This window comes from Mizuhopecten yessoensis, unplaced genomic scaffold (genome assembly GCF_002113885.1).
Source record: "Mizuhopecten yessoensis strain PY_sf001 unplaced genomic scaffold, ASM211388v2 scaffold9109, whole genome shotgun sequence".
Taxonomy (NCBI): Eukaryota; Metazoa; Mollusca; class Bivalvia; order Pectinida; family Pectinidae; genus Mizuhopecten; species Mizuhopecten yessoensis.
In genome coordinates this window covers 1,244,195-1,264,564 of record NW_018407883.1, presented here as the reverse complement: position 1 = coordinate 1,264,564, position 20,370 = coordinate 1,244,195, and the positions used below count along the sequence as shown (strand labels likewise).

Sequence of the window (20,370 nt, the reverse complement as noted above, 5' to 3'; positions counted from 1 at the left end):
AGGTTAAACTTTAAACAACCCTTACGTCATCATTTCAACAAGAAAAAACGTGCAGAAAAACCTTATGTTAGATGTATAAAATTACATCGTGAACTTAACACGTGAATGTGTATATATGGTACTATACATGGTTACCATTGCGACATTATCTTAATGGTGAACATAAAGTTGATATTTTGATATTGTAAGCTTTCGCATTAGATTGATTCGTGAATAAAAAAAGGAACAGTTACTGTAAATTACAAAATAAACACCCCATTGATTACATTGTCCTAGCCTATTAACAGTGTCTGCAACAATGCTCCCGACATCCTAGTGTTTTAGGATCGATAGACCTGGGCCCGTATTCATGAAACCGTTCTCATGCTCAAGCATGAATTTTGTGCTCAAGTCAACTTTCTTGTAATTCGCTTAAATCATGTAACACTGTAAAACAATAGGCCCAAGGGCCTTAGCGATCACCTGAGTTATATCATAGGTACTGGTAGCTTTATTTTATTGCTTAGATGTGATGTGGAAATCAGCATGTAATCTAAGTGAAATACAATACTTGTAATGTCATCAAAGGATAAGAATTTGATAATATTGGTAAATGCTCCCTTTGGGGCCCCGCCCTAGCCCCTGGGGATAGGGCAGGAATCCCAATTTTACAATGTAATACCTTCATTCACCAAAGATGATTCTGACCAAGTTTGAGTAGTGCTCTGCTGAAAATGGATAAAGTATACCCAAAAGTGTTATTTCCCTATATAAACTATGAAAAATTTACCCCCTACCCAAGAGAGAACGGATAGCTCAGGGGTCCTAAAATTTACAATTTAAATACAGCCGTTGATGATCTTTCTTTCCATGCAGAGAAAATGACTGTAGTACCTCTGAGTCTGGAGAAGAAGATTTTTGAAATATTGGTTAATTTTCCATTTGGGGCCCCGCCCTGGCCCCAGGGGTTGGGGTAGGAATCTCAATTTTACAATTTGAAATCTTCTTCCTCCAAGGATAATTCTCACCAAGTAAAAATAATTTCCTACAGAAAGTTGTCAAAATATACACAAAAGTGTTATTTTCCTATATAAACTATAGTAAACTTTACCCCCTCCCCAATGGTGAACGGATCGCTCGGGGGTCCTGAAATTTACAATTTAAATAAAGCCGTTGATGATTTTTCTTTCCATGTAGAGAAAATGACTGTAGTACCTCAGAGTCAAGAGAAGAAGATTTTTGAAATATTTGTTAATTTTCCATTTGGGGCCCCGCCCTGGCCCCAGGGGTTGGGGTAGGAATTGAATAATCAATAATAATATTTTTATCAAAAGAAAAAAAAGTCCATTAAAAAAATCATAAAAACAAATAACTTGGTCATGCCTGATGAAATCCGATGGGAAACAAAATTACAAGAAAAATACAATAAAAATCATGCATGACGTCAGGCATGTATTGTTTCGAGGTAACGACGTCAAGAAAACAACCCGGAGTCAAGTAAAGTGTGGCCCGGGAGTCAAGTATAGTGTCGCCCCTGAGTAAAGTACAGTGTCACCCCTGAGTCAAGTACAGTGTCCCACCAGAGTCAAGCATAGTGTCGCCCCAGAGTCAAGTATAATGTCGCCCCAGAGTCAAGTACAGTGTCGCCCCTGAGTCAAGTATAGTGTCGCCCCTGAGTCTAGTACAGTGTCGCCTCATAGTCAAGTATAGTGTTGCCCAAGAGTCAAGTACAGTGTCGCCTCAGAGTCAAGTACAGTGTGGTCTCAGATTCAAGTAAAGTTTCGCCTCAGATTCAAGTATAATATCGCCCCAAAGTCAAGTACAGTGTCATCTCAGATTCAAGTATAATGTCCCCCAAAGTCAATCATAGTGTCGCCCCAGAGTCAAGTTTAGTGTCGCCCCAGAGTCAAGTATAGTGTCGCCCCAGAGTCAAGGGACAGAGATAACTTAAGAAAATAGAAGTCATGAAGATATATATACAATCACGATCATAAAAATACACACGTATGTACTTAAAGTAATCCAATGTTAACATGGAATGCTACACATGAGGAATACAAGCTTGACAAAGATGTCACTGCATTTCGAAATGTTTAACAAATACTGTAGGATATCGATGGAATGTTTATTAGATATATCACGTTAATTGGAGTCCACTATTAGTGTAATATATTAACTTCGTTAATTCAATCACTAATGAACGACGTATATTTATTTACTGAACTAACCACAGGGTCTCGTTAAATATTAATAATGAAAACATGTATAATAAATCCCGACATGAATCTTATCGTCTGGAAAGATTTTTTTGTCTGTCTTTACCCTGACTTTACCAACACATTAACTCATCTGTCGGCATGATTTAGGGGTATGTTCTCTTAGCATTTTTTTTCTGATGTATCAGTGAAGACTTTCATTTAGTCTATGATGTTAGTTTTGGTCCTCTTGGAGAGGGCATTTAAATACGTAATGAGGTACAAATCACATGCTACAAATCTTAATTATCAAAATTAAACATTTGTAACATTATCTGGTCCGTGCTTTGTCCGGAAACTGTTGATCCTTGATCAGAACTTGCGGATAAACAGAGTAGAGAGGGCAAAGGTCAGCAAAGTGATGACGCTAGAGTGAGGAACGGTGGCCGAGGATGAAACCTGAAAAATAAAAGTAAAGATAACGTAACCTATGAACACTGATGCCATCTCAATGGTAGATCTCCAAACAATTATATAAACATCAATCCCGAGTTTCGGCGTGATTTGGAGTACTATGATTATGTAAGAGAAATAGTCTTAATTACAACATTTTGAGGTATGGGGAAATCTTTAGTCTGTATTTAGTTCGCTTAACCTTTTTGTTATTTCTTATTCAATTTCAATTGACTTACTTTTTTATTTATTTTACGCAAAGCTTACGGCAAAGGCCACATATTGCACTAAGTAAAATTACCTTATCATATGTTGATTTCAAATGGCTTTGTGACAGATACAAATATATTTCTAAAATCTATTTTGCATCTACTTACTCAGCTCAAAAGAAGGTTATAAAATGTAAAACATTTGTGTAATTCAGAAATATTATCAACACTAACGTACCCTCCCCTAGAGTTAGGAAGAATCGCGACATCAAAATATTGCAACCGATCACCGAATACATTCATATTTAGATAACAGACAGACAGCATTAACTCAGAACATTGTACATCAATTTATCTCACATAGTCAACTAATCGCGGTTTTGTTTCCGGAACAAAATGGTGGGTTATATTTGTGTAGTTTTTAAAACATTTTGATGGAGGACAAACCTTCGTTGAGAACTTGATGGTCATGTTTGGACTTGAGAAGTTGGTCAGGAAGTTGGTGTAGGCCTTTTCCCAAGCCTCTGCAGCTCTCGTCACCTCTTTATTAGAATTCTTCACAATGAAAGAGATCACAAATGTGCGGGACTCCGTGTATCCGGGACCTGTGAAGTACAGGAAGGGGAGATAATCCAGGCCATTATATTGCGCTAAAGCACTTCTGAAACCAACTTTTTTTCAACTTATAAAAATGTCTAATCTTCGACCGCATGTACGCGGGGTCTTAATTGGGAGGAAGCTGGAGTAACCGGGGAATATCAACGTGGTCGGGCAGTTGACCACATAACTTGTCACGTCCGTTCAGGGAATCGATCTTTGGAAAGGCGAGTGCGTTATCCACTGTGCCACCCGACCACCCATTATGTGGTGACTGATATCATAAGTATTGATGCTGTATTGATATATATATATATATATATATATATATATACATAAGTACGGCATAAGTATTACCTTTAGAAATATTTGCAAGTATTTTTCTTAACTCTCTGCTGGGTTTTTTGGGGTTTTTTTGTCCGCTCGAATTATGTTTACCACAATCAGTTTTTCGATTTGTTTACATAGGTACACCATGTGCTGTTTACATAGGTACACCATGTGGTGTTTACACAGGCACATCATGTGGTGTTTACACAGGTACACCATGTGGTGTTTACACAGGTACACCATGTGGTGTTTACACGGGTACACCATGTGGTGTCTACACGGGTGCACCATGTGGTGTTTACACAGGTACACCATGTGGTGTTTACACAGGCACATCATGTGGTGTTTACATAGGTACACCATGTGGTGTAAACATGGGAACACCATGTGGTGTAAACACGGGAACACCATGCTGTGTTTACACGGGTACACCATGTGGTGTTTACACAGGTACACCATGTTGTGTCTACACGGGTACACCATGTTGTGTTTACACGGGTACACCATGCTGTGTTTACACGGATACACCATATGTTGTTTACACGGGTACACCATGTTGTGTTTACACGGGTACACCATGCTGTGTTTACACGGGTACACCATGTGGTGTTTACACGGGTACACCATGTTGTGTTTACACGGGTACACCATGCTGTGTTTACACGGGTACACCATGTGGTGTTTACACGGGTACACCATGTTGTGTTTACACGGGTACACCATGCTGTGTTTACACGGGTACACCATGTGGTGTTTACACGGGTACACCATGTGGTGTTTACACGGGTACACCATGCTGTGTTTACACGGGTACACCATGTGGTGTTTACACGGGTACACCATGTGGTGTTTACACAGGTACACCATGTTGTGTCTACACGGGTACACCATGTTGTGTTTACACGGGTACACCATGCTGTGTTTACGAGGGTACACCATGTGGTGTTTACACGGGTACACCATGTGGTGTTTACACGGGTACACCATTTGATGTTTACACGGGTACACCACATGCGGTGTAACTCATTTATGTGATATCACGCTTATGACAGTACCATGTCCCATCCAGAATGTTATGTCGAGGAAAAGTGAAAAAGATAGGCAAAATGCATCTAATGAATGTGAAATCTTTCCCAAGTTGTACTCGAATAGCAATTTAAAAATCCTACAGGTTCGGGGAAAGAACAGGCAATATATATCCCCTGCATTTTATCACACGATCGGAGATCGTTCGTGTGCTTTGATTAGAGGACATAAAAAAGACTAATTTGATCTGCTGCCCTCATTACAACGCTAACCGCCTATTTCTTTTATTTCCTCACTTCATTAATCTTTCTTTTCGGGTGTCTCCTTAGGCACTCAATTTCATCGTGCATGTTGCTAGGAATTTAAACCATAAGTAACAAACAAACGAAATAAGTTTGATCATCTGTGCTACAGTGCTGAAGGTTTTTTCCATTAAAAAATTCAAACAGAAAATACATTCAAATACCAAAACAATGTCAGAGTGATATGGTGTATTTTAGGACGCTAAACAAAAGAAAGTCGAACTAAATATAAGCAGTCTCCTATACTAAAACACCAATTGTAAGAATCCTTTTAGAGAGTTAGCTCAGAACAAATAACTATGAGCTTATATTGAAATGTATGTGGTAATTATAATAATAATTTCAGGTTCTTGTATACCGCTTTATCACAACCTAGTTCGTAGGTCTTCTCAAAGCGGTTCAAACATTATTATCCGTGGTTATAGGGCCTTTGCAACCAGCCAGCATCTTGCTCAACTCACTGGGGAGCATACATCCGTCCTGCCATTTCAGCGCTCACAGCTAGCATTCAACAATTCCAGCACTGCCCAACCACGTACTCATTTACAGCTGAGAAGACTGGAACAAGCGGAGTAAGGTACATGTACCATGCTCAAAGATACAACACAGTGCCGTGCCGTGACTCGAACCCGCAACCCTTCGGGCACGAGCCTGGCGTCCTACCACTAGACTACCGTGCCTCTAATATGCTTATAGATGAAAATGAAACTATACTTCTTCAAAACGTCGTAAATTGTAACAATGTTTCTACATACACATGCTTGCCATGATTGAGATTATGCGCGCTAAGCATAGATAGAAGATAAGATAAAAGCAAATATACAATGTGTGTATGTACACCATAGGGAAAAACAACACTTTTAAATGGCTTCTTTTGAACTGTTTTTTTAGATGAAGTCATCAGATCTTTAGTTTTGAATTCACTGCTTGAAAATGCACAATTTTAGGGTCCAAAATCGACAGTCTCTCTCAAAATTTGGGAAGTTCGCAAGTATGCATGTATACAAATACCCTGTATGTGGAACTATATATGTAGAACAAAAATTCTATACCACATAGTTAAAGGACACCAATGTCCCAACCCTTTGTAACAGACAAGGATAAATATATTCGTCATCTCTTATAAAATGTATTTTGAATTTGTTACCGTCTCTCATCACAAGCCGAGGGTCTACTGGGATTCCGCTTGTGCTCAGACAGGTGCTGTTGAATACAGTGCGGTCGTTGGTTGCGTTGGGTGTACTGAAATTACACAAAATATTCTAGTTATACTTTTTCTTTCTCATATTTATAGTTGCACAAGTGTTTGTACATTGTCCTTCAAAGTTTGTCAAACTGACATACACAATATATACATTCTTAGTATTATGAAAAGACCGTTCCATGTGTTTCCAGTCTATGTAAGCTGTATAGGATGTGCCCCAAATGTTCCCTTTAAGCTCGCTGATCCTTGCTAATTGAAAATTCTAGACTCGTGTCATAAAACTCTGTTTAACAATGCACATGCAACTCCTAATTTATATCCTATATAGATATACAAGCTTACTGATGACATGCAATCAGGTGATCCAGGTAGTCGGCCTCCACGTAGAATCTGTACTCATCCCATATAACCTCATCAATTCGAGTTTCGTTGTTCTGCCAGTATTCCAGGATACTGACGATCACACAGCTCCCATTGGTGTTCCCATGGAAACATATATCGTCCAGGGTGATCGTCTTCCCGTTGTAGTTAGCAGTGATACCCTGTATCTTTGACTGTAAGTCTAGCAACTGTCCGACATTTAAGCATAAGTTTCAATTTATAATGTAATTAAACAATAAATCTATTTTGAAACTGCAGTCATATTTCTCTTCGAGATAAATGTCCTGGTATATGCCACCAATCGTTTACGGAAAGTGCCGACGGCTCCCGATTGATGTGCCACCAGCTTGTGTATTAGTACTCTCCCAGTACAAATCTTTATCATCATTTTGTCGGAACTTAGAAGAACCTTCGCGTTACCAATGTATGCATTCTTGTGTACATCTTAAGAGTTAGATAATCAATTCCAAATAACACTTCGTTTACCTATATTTGAAACATTGCTTAGTGATATGTCACTTAGAGAAAATGATACCAATAAAACTGGAATATACAACGTATCCTTGACGTAGAATATATATAAATACGAGAAACGTTGAATTTTTTATCAGCATATCATTCAGAATATGTGCGTTAATTATTTTACATTTTAATTTAGTTTTTTAGAGTTTTTCATGTCTAGAAATATTTCTAACTAGCAATCAGCAATATTGAGTAATTACACTCACTGGAAAAGTATCACAACATAGCTATGTATGGCTGTTATATAGTATCGGGACCTTACTATACGATTAGACATACATGTGAGCAGGGAAAATCCTGGAATTTGAAAGCAGTGGGCCATATCAGCAGTTTTTAGTCAATATAAACATGAAGAAGGCCATTATTTGAAAATTTAAAGAAAATTGGAACATAGAAGGGTCAATTTAACTTTATAGGAGTCAATGGCCCCCTCCAGGATTATCCTTGCGTGGGTATAACTTTATGAAGTTAAAAGAAACCTATCTTCCACAATTAGAAATGTTATAAAAACTGTATACTTCAGTATAAGTACCAAGTGCATGAAACCCTTGTCAAACAAACTGCTGAAGTAACTGAATCCAACATACGGAGCCGGGAACACGTGTTTGACCCTCGTGTCATTGGCCGGCCTAGTCACCACCAGCTGTTCTATCCGGTATTCCGGCCTGAAATTAACAGCATACCAATCAGTAAAACCCCGTTTACTCGAACCATTGGGGTCCAGACCAATAGTTCGAGTAGTGTATGGTATTCGACGATTCCGAGGTTAGTTAGAATTCGTCATGTTTCCATTAGTTGTGACGACAACAGATAGACAGACAATAAATTGACATAAAATAAAATAGTTGACAATAAACATTCCCTAGACGGGTGTCAAAGGAGACCTTATCAACTGAAGGGCAACTGAGTGTTAGTTCTTAGAAATAGGGTAACGGGGGCTTTAGTTTATAGAAATGGGGTACATATAACAGGGGACCTAGTCTTCAAAATAGGATTTTAAGGAACAATATTCTTACAAACAGGTAGGGGTTCTAGTGCTTGGAAAGGAGACAGCACAAGGTCGAATTCTAAGAAAGGGAACAACAGGTTACCGCAGTTTCAAAAAAGGATAACAGGGAACATTGCAGAAAGTTTAGAAGATGGTATATGGGACACCGGTAGGGTTACATTGTGTTTAGTACGAAGAAGGGAGTAAAGGGTACTGGAATTGTTTACTTCAAGAGGTATGTTGTTCAGGATAATATTAGACTGTAATTGGCAAGACGACCCAGAGGGATTTTGATGTCAACAATTGTCCATGTAACATATTCATTGGTTCTGTGTAAGTTTGATATGTTCTCATTCCTTTTTCTTATCTATTGGATTAAGTCATGACAACATTATATGCATCTTGTAGAAAGTTTTTATCAGAACGTCATACTGCTGTATCAGTATAGCCCTGTGATATTGTAATAAAACATTCGAGTTAGTTCCTTCGGTGGTTTTAAGTTTAAATTAATTCACAGGCGCGTAGCTGCCATCTAAGCAAATAAGCAGTTGCGTGTATATAAAAAAACACCTCAAATGTACCTTTTTAATTAAATGGCTTTGCAGTACCTGATCGTAACAGCTATGTTCGGCTACTTTGTAACTGAATGATTTTATTCAACAATACAATGTGTTCATGATTCGAGCTTTAAGTCTTTAAAAACAGTCGACAGTACTGAAGTTATTTTCTATCAGAGAAACAACAATTCATCTACCTTTTTTATTTCAGAAATTCTGAAAGAAAAAGGAAGAAAAAACTGAATAACAAGTATCGCTCTTAAAAACCTACCAGATAGCACAACAAATTAAGCTTTTCAATATCAAAAGTTTCCGGCCCCTGCCCGAATTTCCACCATTCCCACCTTACTATGATGATTACATGATACCTTTGATTAGGTGCGTTTACAGACCTGCTACGAGCCTGAAGTTTGTTGATGAAGATCTAATTCCTGTAGGAACTCTATCTAAATCAGAGATTTATATAGAGTTCCTACAGGAATTAATGAAGATCATGTGTATGAAATTAATTAGGTCAGATATTTGGTACTTACCATGGATACAGGACTGAAATGTTAGGTAGAGTAGGTGTCAGGGGTGAGGATATTGCAGGACAGTCCTGGTTTGAACAGGCAGAGAAGTTACCAAATGTCTCATAACACGGCACTGCAGTAGTATTCATAGGATTCAGCGTGTACAGTCCCGGGCTAGACCACGGCGTGTCCTGTACATGGAAATCAATTCCAAATGGCGTACGTCCGTTAGATGGAGATCCTAGATAATCAAGTAATCTTTTAGCTGTGCAGTCATCAGCAGGATGGCCACAAAGCACACTTATTGCAGGCTGATTTGAACTGGGCATAACAACGTCTTTACAAGATTTATACATTCCATTCGCAAAGGTGGTTGTCATGGCATAGTCAACAGACAAAACTGTCGGGACCCCCTTGTCGTTATTACCCTTGGTTTTGACCCCCACATAAGTGCTTTGATGGGGGTCACATGTCAGGGAGCAGAATATGTTGAGAAAGTTGTAGAAGCAGGAAGAACATCTATAGAGGAGTTCCCTTGCCAGACCCATGTTTTGTTCCATCGTAGTCAGCTGAGTAGAACTGCAACATGTCAGAGTAGAATTTCCTGGCCAAATAGAAAAGTATACATTTAATGTGAGAAAAAGATCCTTTTTTTTTTTAAAATGAAGATACGTATCACATAGGCATCTTGAGTGGATTCAATATTTAATTGAAAAATATTTTTTTTTTTTATAAAATCCCCCGACCCCCACATTTATCCCTGATAGACCCACAACAACACATTGATATCACATTAGTTTAAGGATGTACTTGTCTATTACATGTATATTAGAGCACGTAGACATGGAACGCATAAACTTTCATTCAATTTGATTTTCTCATAATCGCGAATGTAGATCACATGAAAGGTTAAAACACCGGGCCATATAGTTTAATTGTATAACCACGTGTATACGAGAACAACCAACTTATGTCTAGTGTCAATCATACTGTCACTAGCACGATTAAAAGTGAATAATATGATAGTTTACAATATTTGTTTCATTTACATATTGCTTTATATTTAGATGACGGCTGAAATCGGGATAGTTCCTTCCCCACGTCATGATTGTTTTCACATCACTTAAAATCAGATACATGCAAGTCTATACTTGTGTGAATTAAGCAAATATTGTCCTCTCTATAATGTATTGAAATATATGTATATGAAAATGTGTACCGTTTTGAGACGCTATTTGCCTACTCCGTTCAACAACAATTGAAATAAGTTTTTACAACATCTTTACAAATAATTAAACAACTTCGTTATTTAATTGTGGCTAGTTGAAGAAGTTACCCAAAACCCAAGCACAAACAAATATTGCTTCATATTCTAATAATATTTCACAGAAAAGAAACAGGTTCCCAAATATCCACTCATCGCTAGCTTTAAATTATACGTGAAATTCAAACTCGAAATAGAAAAGCTATATTGTAGGTGTATTGACAGACGTGGCTAGTACCTGTGAGTCAGGCTTGAATGTATAACTTAACTTCTCTTTTTCTAGCCTCGTCTGTCAATACACCTATAATATAATAAAACCATATTGTACAGTATAACTTCTCTTTTTCTGATAAGAACATTACTCGCGTCTGTGTTTGTCGATTTATGATTTTACCCACACACCATATATATTAGTTGCTGTCATAACTTCCACTGTTACGCAGATAATTTATAAAGGACGTGTCAGAAGATATCGGATAGGTCGTGCCACACATATAGCGTGACCTAGGCCTCGTTCCATGATCCAAATAGGCACATCACCTGGCCTTTATCATCCGAGTTTCGAGAGAGACGGGGTCTCGGTCACCACACGTATTATAACATCAAATAACCGTAAAATATGAATTCATGAAAAACCGTGGTTAAAATCCTTTAAGTCGTTTTTCTAGGATACAGAAAAAAGATTAAGAAATTTTAATTTGATAATTTAAAAGAAAATGCTATTTTTATCAATTCTGCAAATCTTCTTACATATATTAACACCATTGGAAGATATTGTATGAATTGGTTCTGCAAATGATCAAATCTAAAAACAATCAACTAAAATCACATACTATGTTAAATTAGTATCTATGACCGATCTTAGCAAAAAAAAAAAAACGAACACACGGACAGGATCGTTTTTTCTACTATGCCATTTATTCCTTTTTCAAAAGATGCATATAAGGAGAAAGTTTAATTAACAATTAAAGTATGGGTATGAGGGATATAGCAAGTTTTTGATCCCCCGAGGCCAGGACTATTTCCCGAGAACTATATCCCGAAATACCCATGCTTCAACTGTTTTATTATACCGATACAAACACTCCCTTACAATATTCTAAATATTATAAGACAACACATTTTTTAACAGTTGGGACACTTTATTAACAAAACTACAACAATGCGAGGTGAAGGTCGGTCCAGAAAGTACCGGCTCCGCTGGTCGGAAATTGCCGGAAATTGCCGACGTAATTCGATTGCGCTGATTGGTCAATATTCGGTCAAGCCCCGCCTACGACGTCACTCAATTTCCCGCATTTTCAGAGGGAAATAGTTTCAAAACTATCGCACCCCTCCAGACGAACTATTTCCCTGGCATGCAGTTAGAGGGGAAATAGCTTGTTTATGTGGTTACTTTTGTATAGTGTAAAATAAGTAAAGGTATAATAATAAAGGAAAATTTTGACTTCTCAGAGAGTGTACATCATTTAAATTCCTTAAAACCCGATGAAATCACACTATTTTAAACTCTTTTCGTCTATTCAGTTACCAATTAGCTGTATCGGAGACAAAGGTAAACTTTTCTTTTGTCTATATTTTGCCTATACTTTCATGAAACCATTATCCTGCTCAATCTCAGATTCTATGCTCAAGCCCTATATTTTGTTTCCGTGATAAAGAAAAACAAATCCACAATTCTTTTCAATAATATTAATATGGAAGAGTTTGGAGAGACTTTAGCCAAACACTGTTTTCAATGTACATGTATACACTCCATTGCCCATTTGACCGTGTAACATGAAGTTAATAAGAGAGTTTCAAGAAAGGTGGCTTGAGTACATAATTCATATGTTNCCGAGGGCTGATAAGGGATATGATATCAAAATGGTCATATTATAAACTTTTTATCATATGTTCAAGTAACAAAAAATCAAGTCAACAGGAAAAAACAATTAGATAATTTAATCAACAATGTCAACTGAAACAGATTATTACAAGATGATATTCAGTCAATTCTGAATAAATATCGTTTCAAATCGCTGCTGTCAGTAATTATTAGTCCGACTAATACTATAGTATTCATTGCAGATGAAACGCCATGGTTTATTCACTATCCGAGTCCGTTATGACATTCACTCTCCTTTTCTTCGTGTCCTCGTCACAACCGAACCTTGCACTCTTCTCCGCATTTTCCTTATCAATGAGGTCATCCAATTCAAGTATTCTAGACGCTAGAGAATTAAGTATTTCCTCTCCCTGGTTTGCTCAACACTGTCTAAGCAAAAAAACAACTGACAGCGCAAATCCGGATTTTACTCGGAACGCTTCGGGCGCTTCCCATATCCAATACAGAAGTAGAGGTTTTCCGAACAGGGGATGCATTACGAGAATTGTTATCGGATGGGGGATGCATTACGAGAAAATTATCACACGGGTGACCGGAAGTGGTATCAGGAGTGGTCAGAAGTTATCAAATATGCAAAAACACTCATATTCTGAGTAAACATATGATAATATATGTTATCATATGTTTACTAATAATAACACCCTTTTTGTTTGTGTAATAAGTCTAAAATTTCCACAAGTTGGTATCAGCCCGGGTGATATCACACCCCTTGGAGTGATATCACACCCCCTTGAAAGTGATATCACACTCCCTAGAAAAGTGATATCACACCCCCTCCCAAATTTCCGGATTTCGCCGCTTCCGCTTAATGTTGTCTACTTTAAATGTAAACAAACGAATTGTTGTCATGGAATAATTGCGGTTTCATGGAAAATAATTCAAAGATTGATTTACAAAGCCCCACCCAAATTCTAATAACCATATAATTTCGTAGGAATTTGGGAATATCTAAATGTTGACTTTTTACGTATAATTGTTACTGTTTTGTTTATATGCATCATTGTTTTTGTTATCATTTTTATGAATATAAATAAAATAAAGAAATATTTTTTGTGTGTATTTTTTGTTTATTTTTAAAAAAGGGTAAAGGTTTATGATATGACCATTTTAATAGCACACCCCCAATCAGCCCTCGAGTCCTAATATCATTATATTATATTGTAATAGGTCTCTGTAATATATATACGTCTCTGAGAAAGGTAAGATATTAATGCCTACCCGAGTCTGCTGGATAACCGAACTACTCGGTATTGAGGCGGACGTAAAACCTATCAATCAATCAATCAATCAATCAATGCTTACCCGCATACAGCTGTGGACAATATTGTAGAAGTCGGCTTAATGCCTTTGGATCAGTCATTGGTTTTGCCGGTCCGTTGTACACACAATTTAGTTTGCCCCTAGGCGTGACGTCCTGGCACTCGCCATACCAAATACAGTGTCCCCTGTCTGCGTCTGCATTGATCTGTATTAATGAATTGACATGTTTAAAAATCAGATCCCACTACAACTAGTTTATATGGACATCAACTTTTAAGAAAATTAATAAAAGCAAAACTCTAATACATGTTTATAGTACAGGGACAGTGCATAGAAACTTACTTTTTGATTGAATGAGAAGATGACAGCTAACACAAATACTGTTGCATAATAAGGAGACAGTTCCTGATAAATCGCCATCCTTATTTAAACAGTGAAATCGATGTAATAGCAATAACTTTAAGTTCTAGGCTTCATTCGCGTATCCGGTTGAAACGGTTGAACCGGTTGCACCTGTAAAGAAAACGACAGGTACAGATTTGGACCGAGGCTGACCTCAGGAAAATTTGGTACGTGTAGATTGAGGGGTCCAGACGTACCTGACCGAAACTAAAATGCTGACTTTTGCCAATTTGCGTTATTTCTTTCTTAACAATGTCAAGTCACATGTAATTTTTAAGATCCGCTATGTAATTTAGTGGACGCGTGAGAGAAGGGCATGATATTCTTGATACATTGTTTTTTATTCTCCGAAACTGTGGATTTTTAGCTCTGCTTATAGAACGGTCCAAGTGTGTTCGTTTATCGTTGAAATTTCTGCGCCACACGTACCGTTTCAACCGGGATACGCAAATGTAGCCCTATGTACATTGAGGGCGGGGCTTTATCATGGATGTTTATCATTTGTATCAAATTTTAGAAATTAAATTTAATCCGGAATGAAAAAGAAAAAGAAACTTAATAAGCTATTGTTGTCTATTGCATATATTCACGATAGATTTTAAGGCATATATTTGCTTATTCTTTGTGCATAGAAGTTATCTCTGGCTATAGGCTTTAAATCAAACCGGAAAAGTATTCCTCCGCTTCTATTTATATTCTGCTATTTATACATTCAAAATGGCGCATCCCTATGGACAGGTAAGCACCGTTTCCAGAGAGTTATTTCAAATCTATGTTGATTTCGGCTTGAAGTCGTTGTAATGTCATTCAGTTTATATTCGCTTCCATCTGAAAAGAATATGACACAATGTCCTTATCGGTCGACACGATAATACGCTGATAATTACAGTTTTAACACTGTTAGTATGTACCGGACTTGACCATTGTAAGTTGACAACTTCCTCATCGCGTCATCTAAATTCTACTCCAGGGCAGTGACTGTAGTTCAGTGGAAGGAGCGAGTCCAGGGAGATTTTCTTAAGTTAAGGAACCATCAGCCGTTGGAATGCCATTGAATAACTCCTTATTTTCTAATTTAGAAGCCAATTCATGGAACAATACCCCCGAACGTCTTTTTTCTTTAACTGGTTAGTTGATTGAAGAAGCTTGATTACTCCCTGGTCAAGTCAAATCAATTTTATTTAAGAGTCGGTACATAGTTAAACAAGACAACAAGCCTATGAAAGGCTTTTACAACCGACTATATAACAAATAAAAACGGAGGAAGCGTCATATATAAAACATAACAAGCATGCAAATCTATGACATTGTTAACAGAAACATAATTAAACGTAAACGATAGGTAGTTTGATTCAAGTATGAACAATTTCAGGAGAATAACTTCTTGGTTGGTCCGCACTGTACTTTCTCCAACAGTGTTTCAGCTTTACAGAGCAATAGACAGTTGTAGCTTTGACAAGGACCGTGTCGGCACAATTAAATCTGATGAAAAAATTTAGCTGACCAGCAGCCAAAATTACATGGCGTAACATGTTACCATAGACTATTAGTCATTTATTGCAGTCTGGGTTTACAGAGAAATTTTGTTTATTTACAGCAACCCTATGGACAGGCCCCTTATGGTGCCCCACCCCAAGGTCAGTACCCTGGACAGCCAGGTTATGGTGCCCCTCCCCCTGCACAGTATGTCCCTCCACCAGCTGGTCAATACGGGGCACCAGGTGGGATGCCTGGACAACCTGGGATGCCTGGACAGATGCCATATGGAGGAGCCCCAATAGCAGGTATATAAAAATAGATGTCTGGCAACATTTTGTTGCATTACAGAACAACATCAGGTAAATCAACCAAGAGTCGTCTTGTAAAATAGTGTCTCCTATATATGTAGAACATATAGGACATACGACTCATGTCTTCTCCGCCTCTACCTTCTCTCTTTTTATACTTCCTCTACATATACTTTATCCCTTCTATTTTTATTTTTCTATCTTTTCTCGTCTGCTGAAAGGCCGTTATATTGGACGTAAAATCATCAAAATCAAGGGAACATAGAAATTCAACATAGGATAGGATTTCCATGCCAGCCCTACACTTACGCTTGTTATTTTGAGAAAATTTATGAATACTTTCTATGACAGTATCCTTAATATCATATTTCATTAAATTCTTATCGCTTTATACTTCAATTAGCCAACTAAAATTACAAACTCAAATCACATTCTTTATATATTTAATCCCTACAGGCTACAGGAATAGAAGTAGACTGATATGGGCTTAGCCTGTTGTCCAATTCTTTTGTTAATTCTCAATCTGTACTATTGTCTGATTTAATATGTACAACTTACATGTTTGTATTATATAAGTATTGTCTATTAAATACTTTTGAATTAAATTGAAATAGGATATGCTAGCTGTTCATGGAAGGGCTAGTGTCCAGTTGTTTGATTACAATTTAACATAAGTCTTTCATCTTGTTTATTGTAAAAAATACTGAAATCAAGGATTAAACCATCTTCGTTAGCCAATGGTTATGATTCGGTACAATCCGGTCTTTCTACTCTTTAGGTAGATCATTCCAGATCGTAGCCCTTGGCTAGCGAAGAAGGCATTAAACCTGCATGCGTAGGTATCCAAAAAACATTCATACGCAAGAAATGCAAAATTTTCTGTTTCTTTTTTTAATTTCCAAAATCTACAACTGCAGGATATCTCATGTGGATTTTGTTTGTAAGTACAGTCGAAAATTAAGTTAGGATGTATATCTATATGTATAACAAAATAGAAGTTATTAGGGGACATGACTACTGAAAAACCACTCCTAAAGTGAATATTTTTAAGTTAAATCCAAATATATATTGTTGTGCTTTCTGTTGTAGGACCTCCTCCAGGAATGGACCCACAAGTATATCTCTGGTTCCAATCTGTGGATACTGACCGCAGTGGACAGATCACAGCCATAGAGCTACAGCAGGCCCTAGTCAATGCCAACTGGTCTCACTTCAATGCAGAGACTACCAGGCTCATGATAGGTAAGGCTCAATCAGGCCCTAGTCATAAAAACTGGTCTCCATTCAATTCAGAGACTACAAGGGACATAAAAGGTAAGGCTCAATCAGCCCCTAGTCATAAAAACTGGTCTCCATTAAATTCAGAGACTACAAGGGACATGATAGGTAGGGCTTTATCAGGCTCTAGTCGTACCAACTGGTCTCACTTCAATGCAGAGACTACCAGGCTCATGATAGGTAGGGCTCAACCAGGCCCTAGTCATACAAACTGGTCTCCATTCAATTTAGAGACTACAAGGGACATGATAGGTAGGGCTCACTCAGGCTCTAGTCATACCAACTGGTCTCACTTCAATGCAGAGACTACCAGGCTCATGATAGGTAGGGCTCAATCAGGCTCTAGTCATACAAACTGGTCTCCATTCAATTTAGAGACTACAAGGGACATGATAGGTAGGGCTCACTCAGGCTCTAGTCGTACCAACTGGTCTCACTTCAATGCAGAGACTACCAGGCTCATGATAGGTGAGGCTCAATCAGGCCCTAGTCATACAAACTGATCTCCATTCATTTCAGAGACTACAACGGACATGATAGGTAGGGCTCAATCAGACTCTAGACGTACCAACTGGTCTCATTTCAATTCAGAGACTACTAAGATAATGATAGGTAGGGCTCACTTCCGACATCAATGCAGAGATCAACTTTCTCAAAATTCCAGGGGTATGCTCACCTGCGTTTTCTGTACGCCAGGATAATGTTATGGCACATCAAAGGCACCCCTGCAGCCGGTTAGCTATATGTGATTGCTTTCATGTTTTAAAAATGACCAATCACTATGTTGATACTTGTCCTTTGATAATTACACTTGAATGACACCCGACTTTATAGCATGTTATTTTTACCATTATGCTGCCACATGATTTTTTTGATGCACATGAAAGAATCAAAATTCAGGTAATTTACTTAAATCATCCACAAGGTGGAGCACACAAAGCCTTTGTTTTTGTTATGACCGTCAACCTCATACCTTTATATAATTTGAAAATCAACTAGCTCAAGTAAGATGAACATGATAACCAACCACCACTTACTGGGGAACCTCTATTTATCACAGACTTATTTGTGAAAACAAGAATGTAGAAAGACCCATGGTAAGTAAAAAAAAACATACAATTAATTTTGCCCCATTTTGTAATCACTGAAATGGGTGTTATTAACATAAAAATGAAGAATTTGTTTGATCCTCTTGTACAATTTAGTTGTTCTTGCAATTTTAGGGATGTTTGATCGAGATTTCTCTGGAACAATAAATTTGCAAGAGTTTGCTGCACTGTGGAACTATATTCAGCAGTGGAAGGGTGTATTTGAGCAGACAGATCAGAACAGGACAGGATCTATCGAGGCTCACGAGTTGACTGGAGGTGAATATATGATAACGTATCTACTGAGATCTCTACTGTACTTATTCATACACACCTTACAGAATTGGCTAACCGCAAGTATACCTGAAGCATGTCTCAAGTATCCTTGAAGTGTACCTGAAGTATGTCTCAAGTATACTTGAAGCATACTTGGTATACTTGTGGTAACAATGGTATACTTGTGGTAAGTATACTTACCAATTTTTATGCTGAATTTGTAGACTCACAAGAACACTTTCCATACTTGTCAGGACTTAAGTGTTTTAGTGTACTGGACAGGAAAATGTTATACATGAGTATGCAACATGATGTTCAATTTTGTGATTTACTGAATTACATTCACCTTATAAAGGAAATAAAAAACGAATTCTCAACATGAAGCTGACAAGCTGGTGTACTAACAAAAACTCTTAATCACAGTTTAATTTTGCTTTCAATTTTGCCCGGTGGAATGAGGGCAGATTACCATGACATTGGTATAAGTACACATCACACCATGCCTATTAATGACATATTATCAGTAAAGTTAACAACGGGCCAATCTGGATTTTACCTGTGGAGGGAGAAAGTTTGACTGTGCGAATGTTTCCCATCTGTTATACAAAAATCATTTTATATCAATAATTATTTTTTGTAACCTAAAGTTGACTTTGTTTAGTAAGTCAAAACAACCGTTTCTCATTTTGACAATAACTGACTCAGAACCAGACCTGAAATAATAATTTTAATCAGCTTGACCTATATTATAAATTGTTAAAACTGCGAAGGCACGTTTCACCATGCAGAATTTCTGGTTTTAGATTTCTGTCGATTAACATGTGTTTAAAGACAATTGTACTGTAGTGCTGAAACAATGCATTTGTTTTTTATGCTGTTTTGATTTAAATCCTGCTTTCAGAGAGCTAAAATTAAGAATTTTTACCCCATACCTTGTAATCAGATTAAAGGTAAAAGCTGATATGGGGTAAAAATTCCTCATTTAACCTCATTCACCCCATTTCATAATGAACCATTCCAACCTTTGAATTGGAAGAGTTCAAATGTGTCTTCAGTGGTGAATGATTTAAGGAATTCAAGAAGTAGTTTTAACAATGTGTTTTCTGTTGCAGCTTTCCAGAGAATGGGATACAATGTATCGCCTCAGTTTGCTAACATGGTTGTCTGCAAGTTTGACACATTAGGCAGAAGACAACTGACCCTAGACAATTTCATTCAAGCATGTGTGATGTTGAAAACGCTGACAGACAATTTCGTGTCACGTGATGCACAAAGACAAGGAAACATACGTCTAAGTTACGAAGAATTTATGTGTTTGGCCGTGGCCAACAAGCCATAGATTGTTAATGATCTGAGTTCTGTAGAATTCTTTTGCTCTTTTATTAATAAGCATATTCTTAGGTATTATGAATTAGAAACTATGGGGAGAAATTATGCATTCATACAGATATATCATTTTGAAAGTTTGTACCTCTAGATAATGATACAAAAAGGTTGATCTGAACACCNAGACGGAATATATATATATATAGTAGATAATAAATAAATAAGTCCTTGCGAAGGAAAATATAGAATAAAAACAAATTTTTCAGATTGTCCGCTAGGCCTTTCTGCCTTCTAGGGCTTCTTCAGGCGGATATATATATATCAACAGTCATAATGTGGAACCTCACTATTTCAGACAATGGTTGTATTACCCCTTTCCACCCCATAACTCTGTAATGGTATAACCTCTGCTTTAATCAGAGACATACTTCACTAGTCTGAAGGGGTGAAAAGGTTAAGTCTAGACTAATAAATTTTCTAGACAAACATTGAGAGCCACCTAAATTAGTTAATTAATTTCTAATTTTATTAATTTCCCAAAAGTGA

The 20,370-nt window shown here is 37.4% G+C and overlaps 2 protein-coding genes across 2 annotated transcripts; one reads left to right on the top strand and one right to left on the bottom strand.

Moving 5' to 3' along the window:
* Positions 1-1,364: 1,364 nt before the first annotated feature.
* On the bottom strand, positions 1,365-14,124 carry LOC110457382 (Niemann-Pick C1 protein-like). Its single transcript, XM_021508627.1, has 8 exons — positions 14,010-14,124; positions 13,710-13,872; positions 9,277-9,859; positions 7,731-7,863; positions 6,638-6,864; positions 6,239-6,333; positions 3,284-3,441; positions 1,365-2,633 (listed from the first exon to the last, which is right to left on the bottom strand). Exons 1-8 carry the CDS (start codon positions 14,085-14,087, stop codon positions 2,547-2,549), a joined length of 1,524 nt encoding a protein of 507 aa, XP_021364302.1. The 5' UTR covers positions 14,088-14,124; the 3' UTR covers positions 1,365-2,546.
* A 625-nt stretch (positions 14,125-14,749) lies between these two features.
* LOC110457342 (peflin-like) lies at positions 14,750-20,000 on the top strand. The gene is made up of 5 exons (XM_021508568.1): positions 14,750-14,807; positions 15,667-15,853; positions 16,946-17,098; positions 18,358-18,501; positions 19,611-20,000. Exons 1-5 carry the CDS (start codon positions 14,787-14,789, stop codon positions 19,835-19,837), a joined length of 732 nt encoding a protein of 243 aa, XP_021364243.1. The 5' UTR covers positions 14,750-14,786; the 3' UTR covers positions 19,838-20,000.
* Positions 20,001-20,370: the final 370 nt, after the last annotated feature.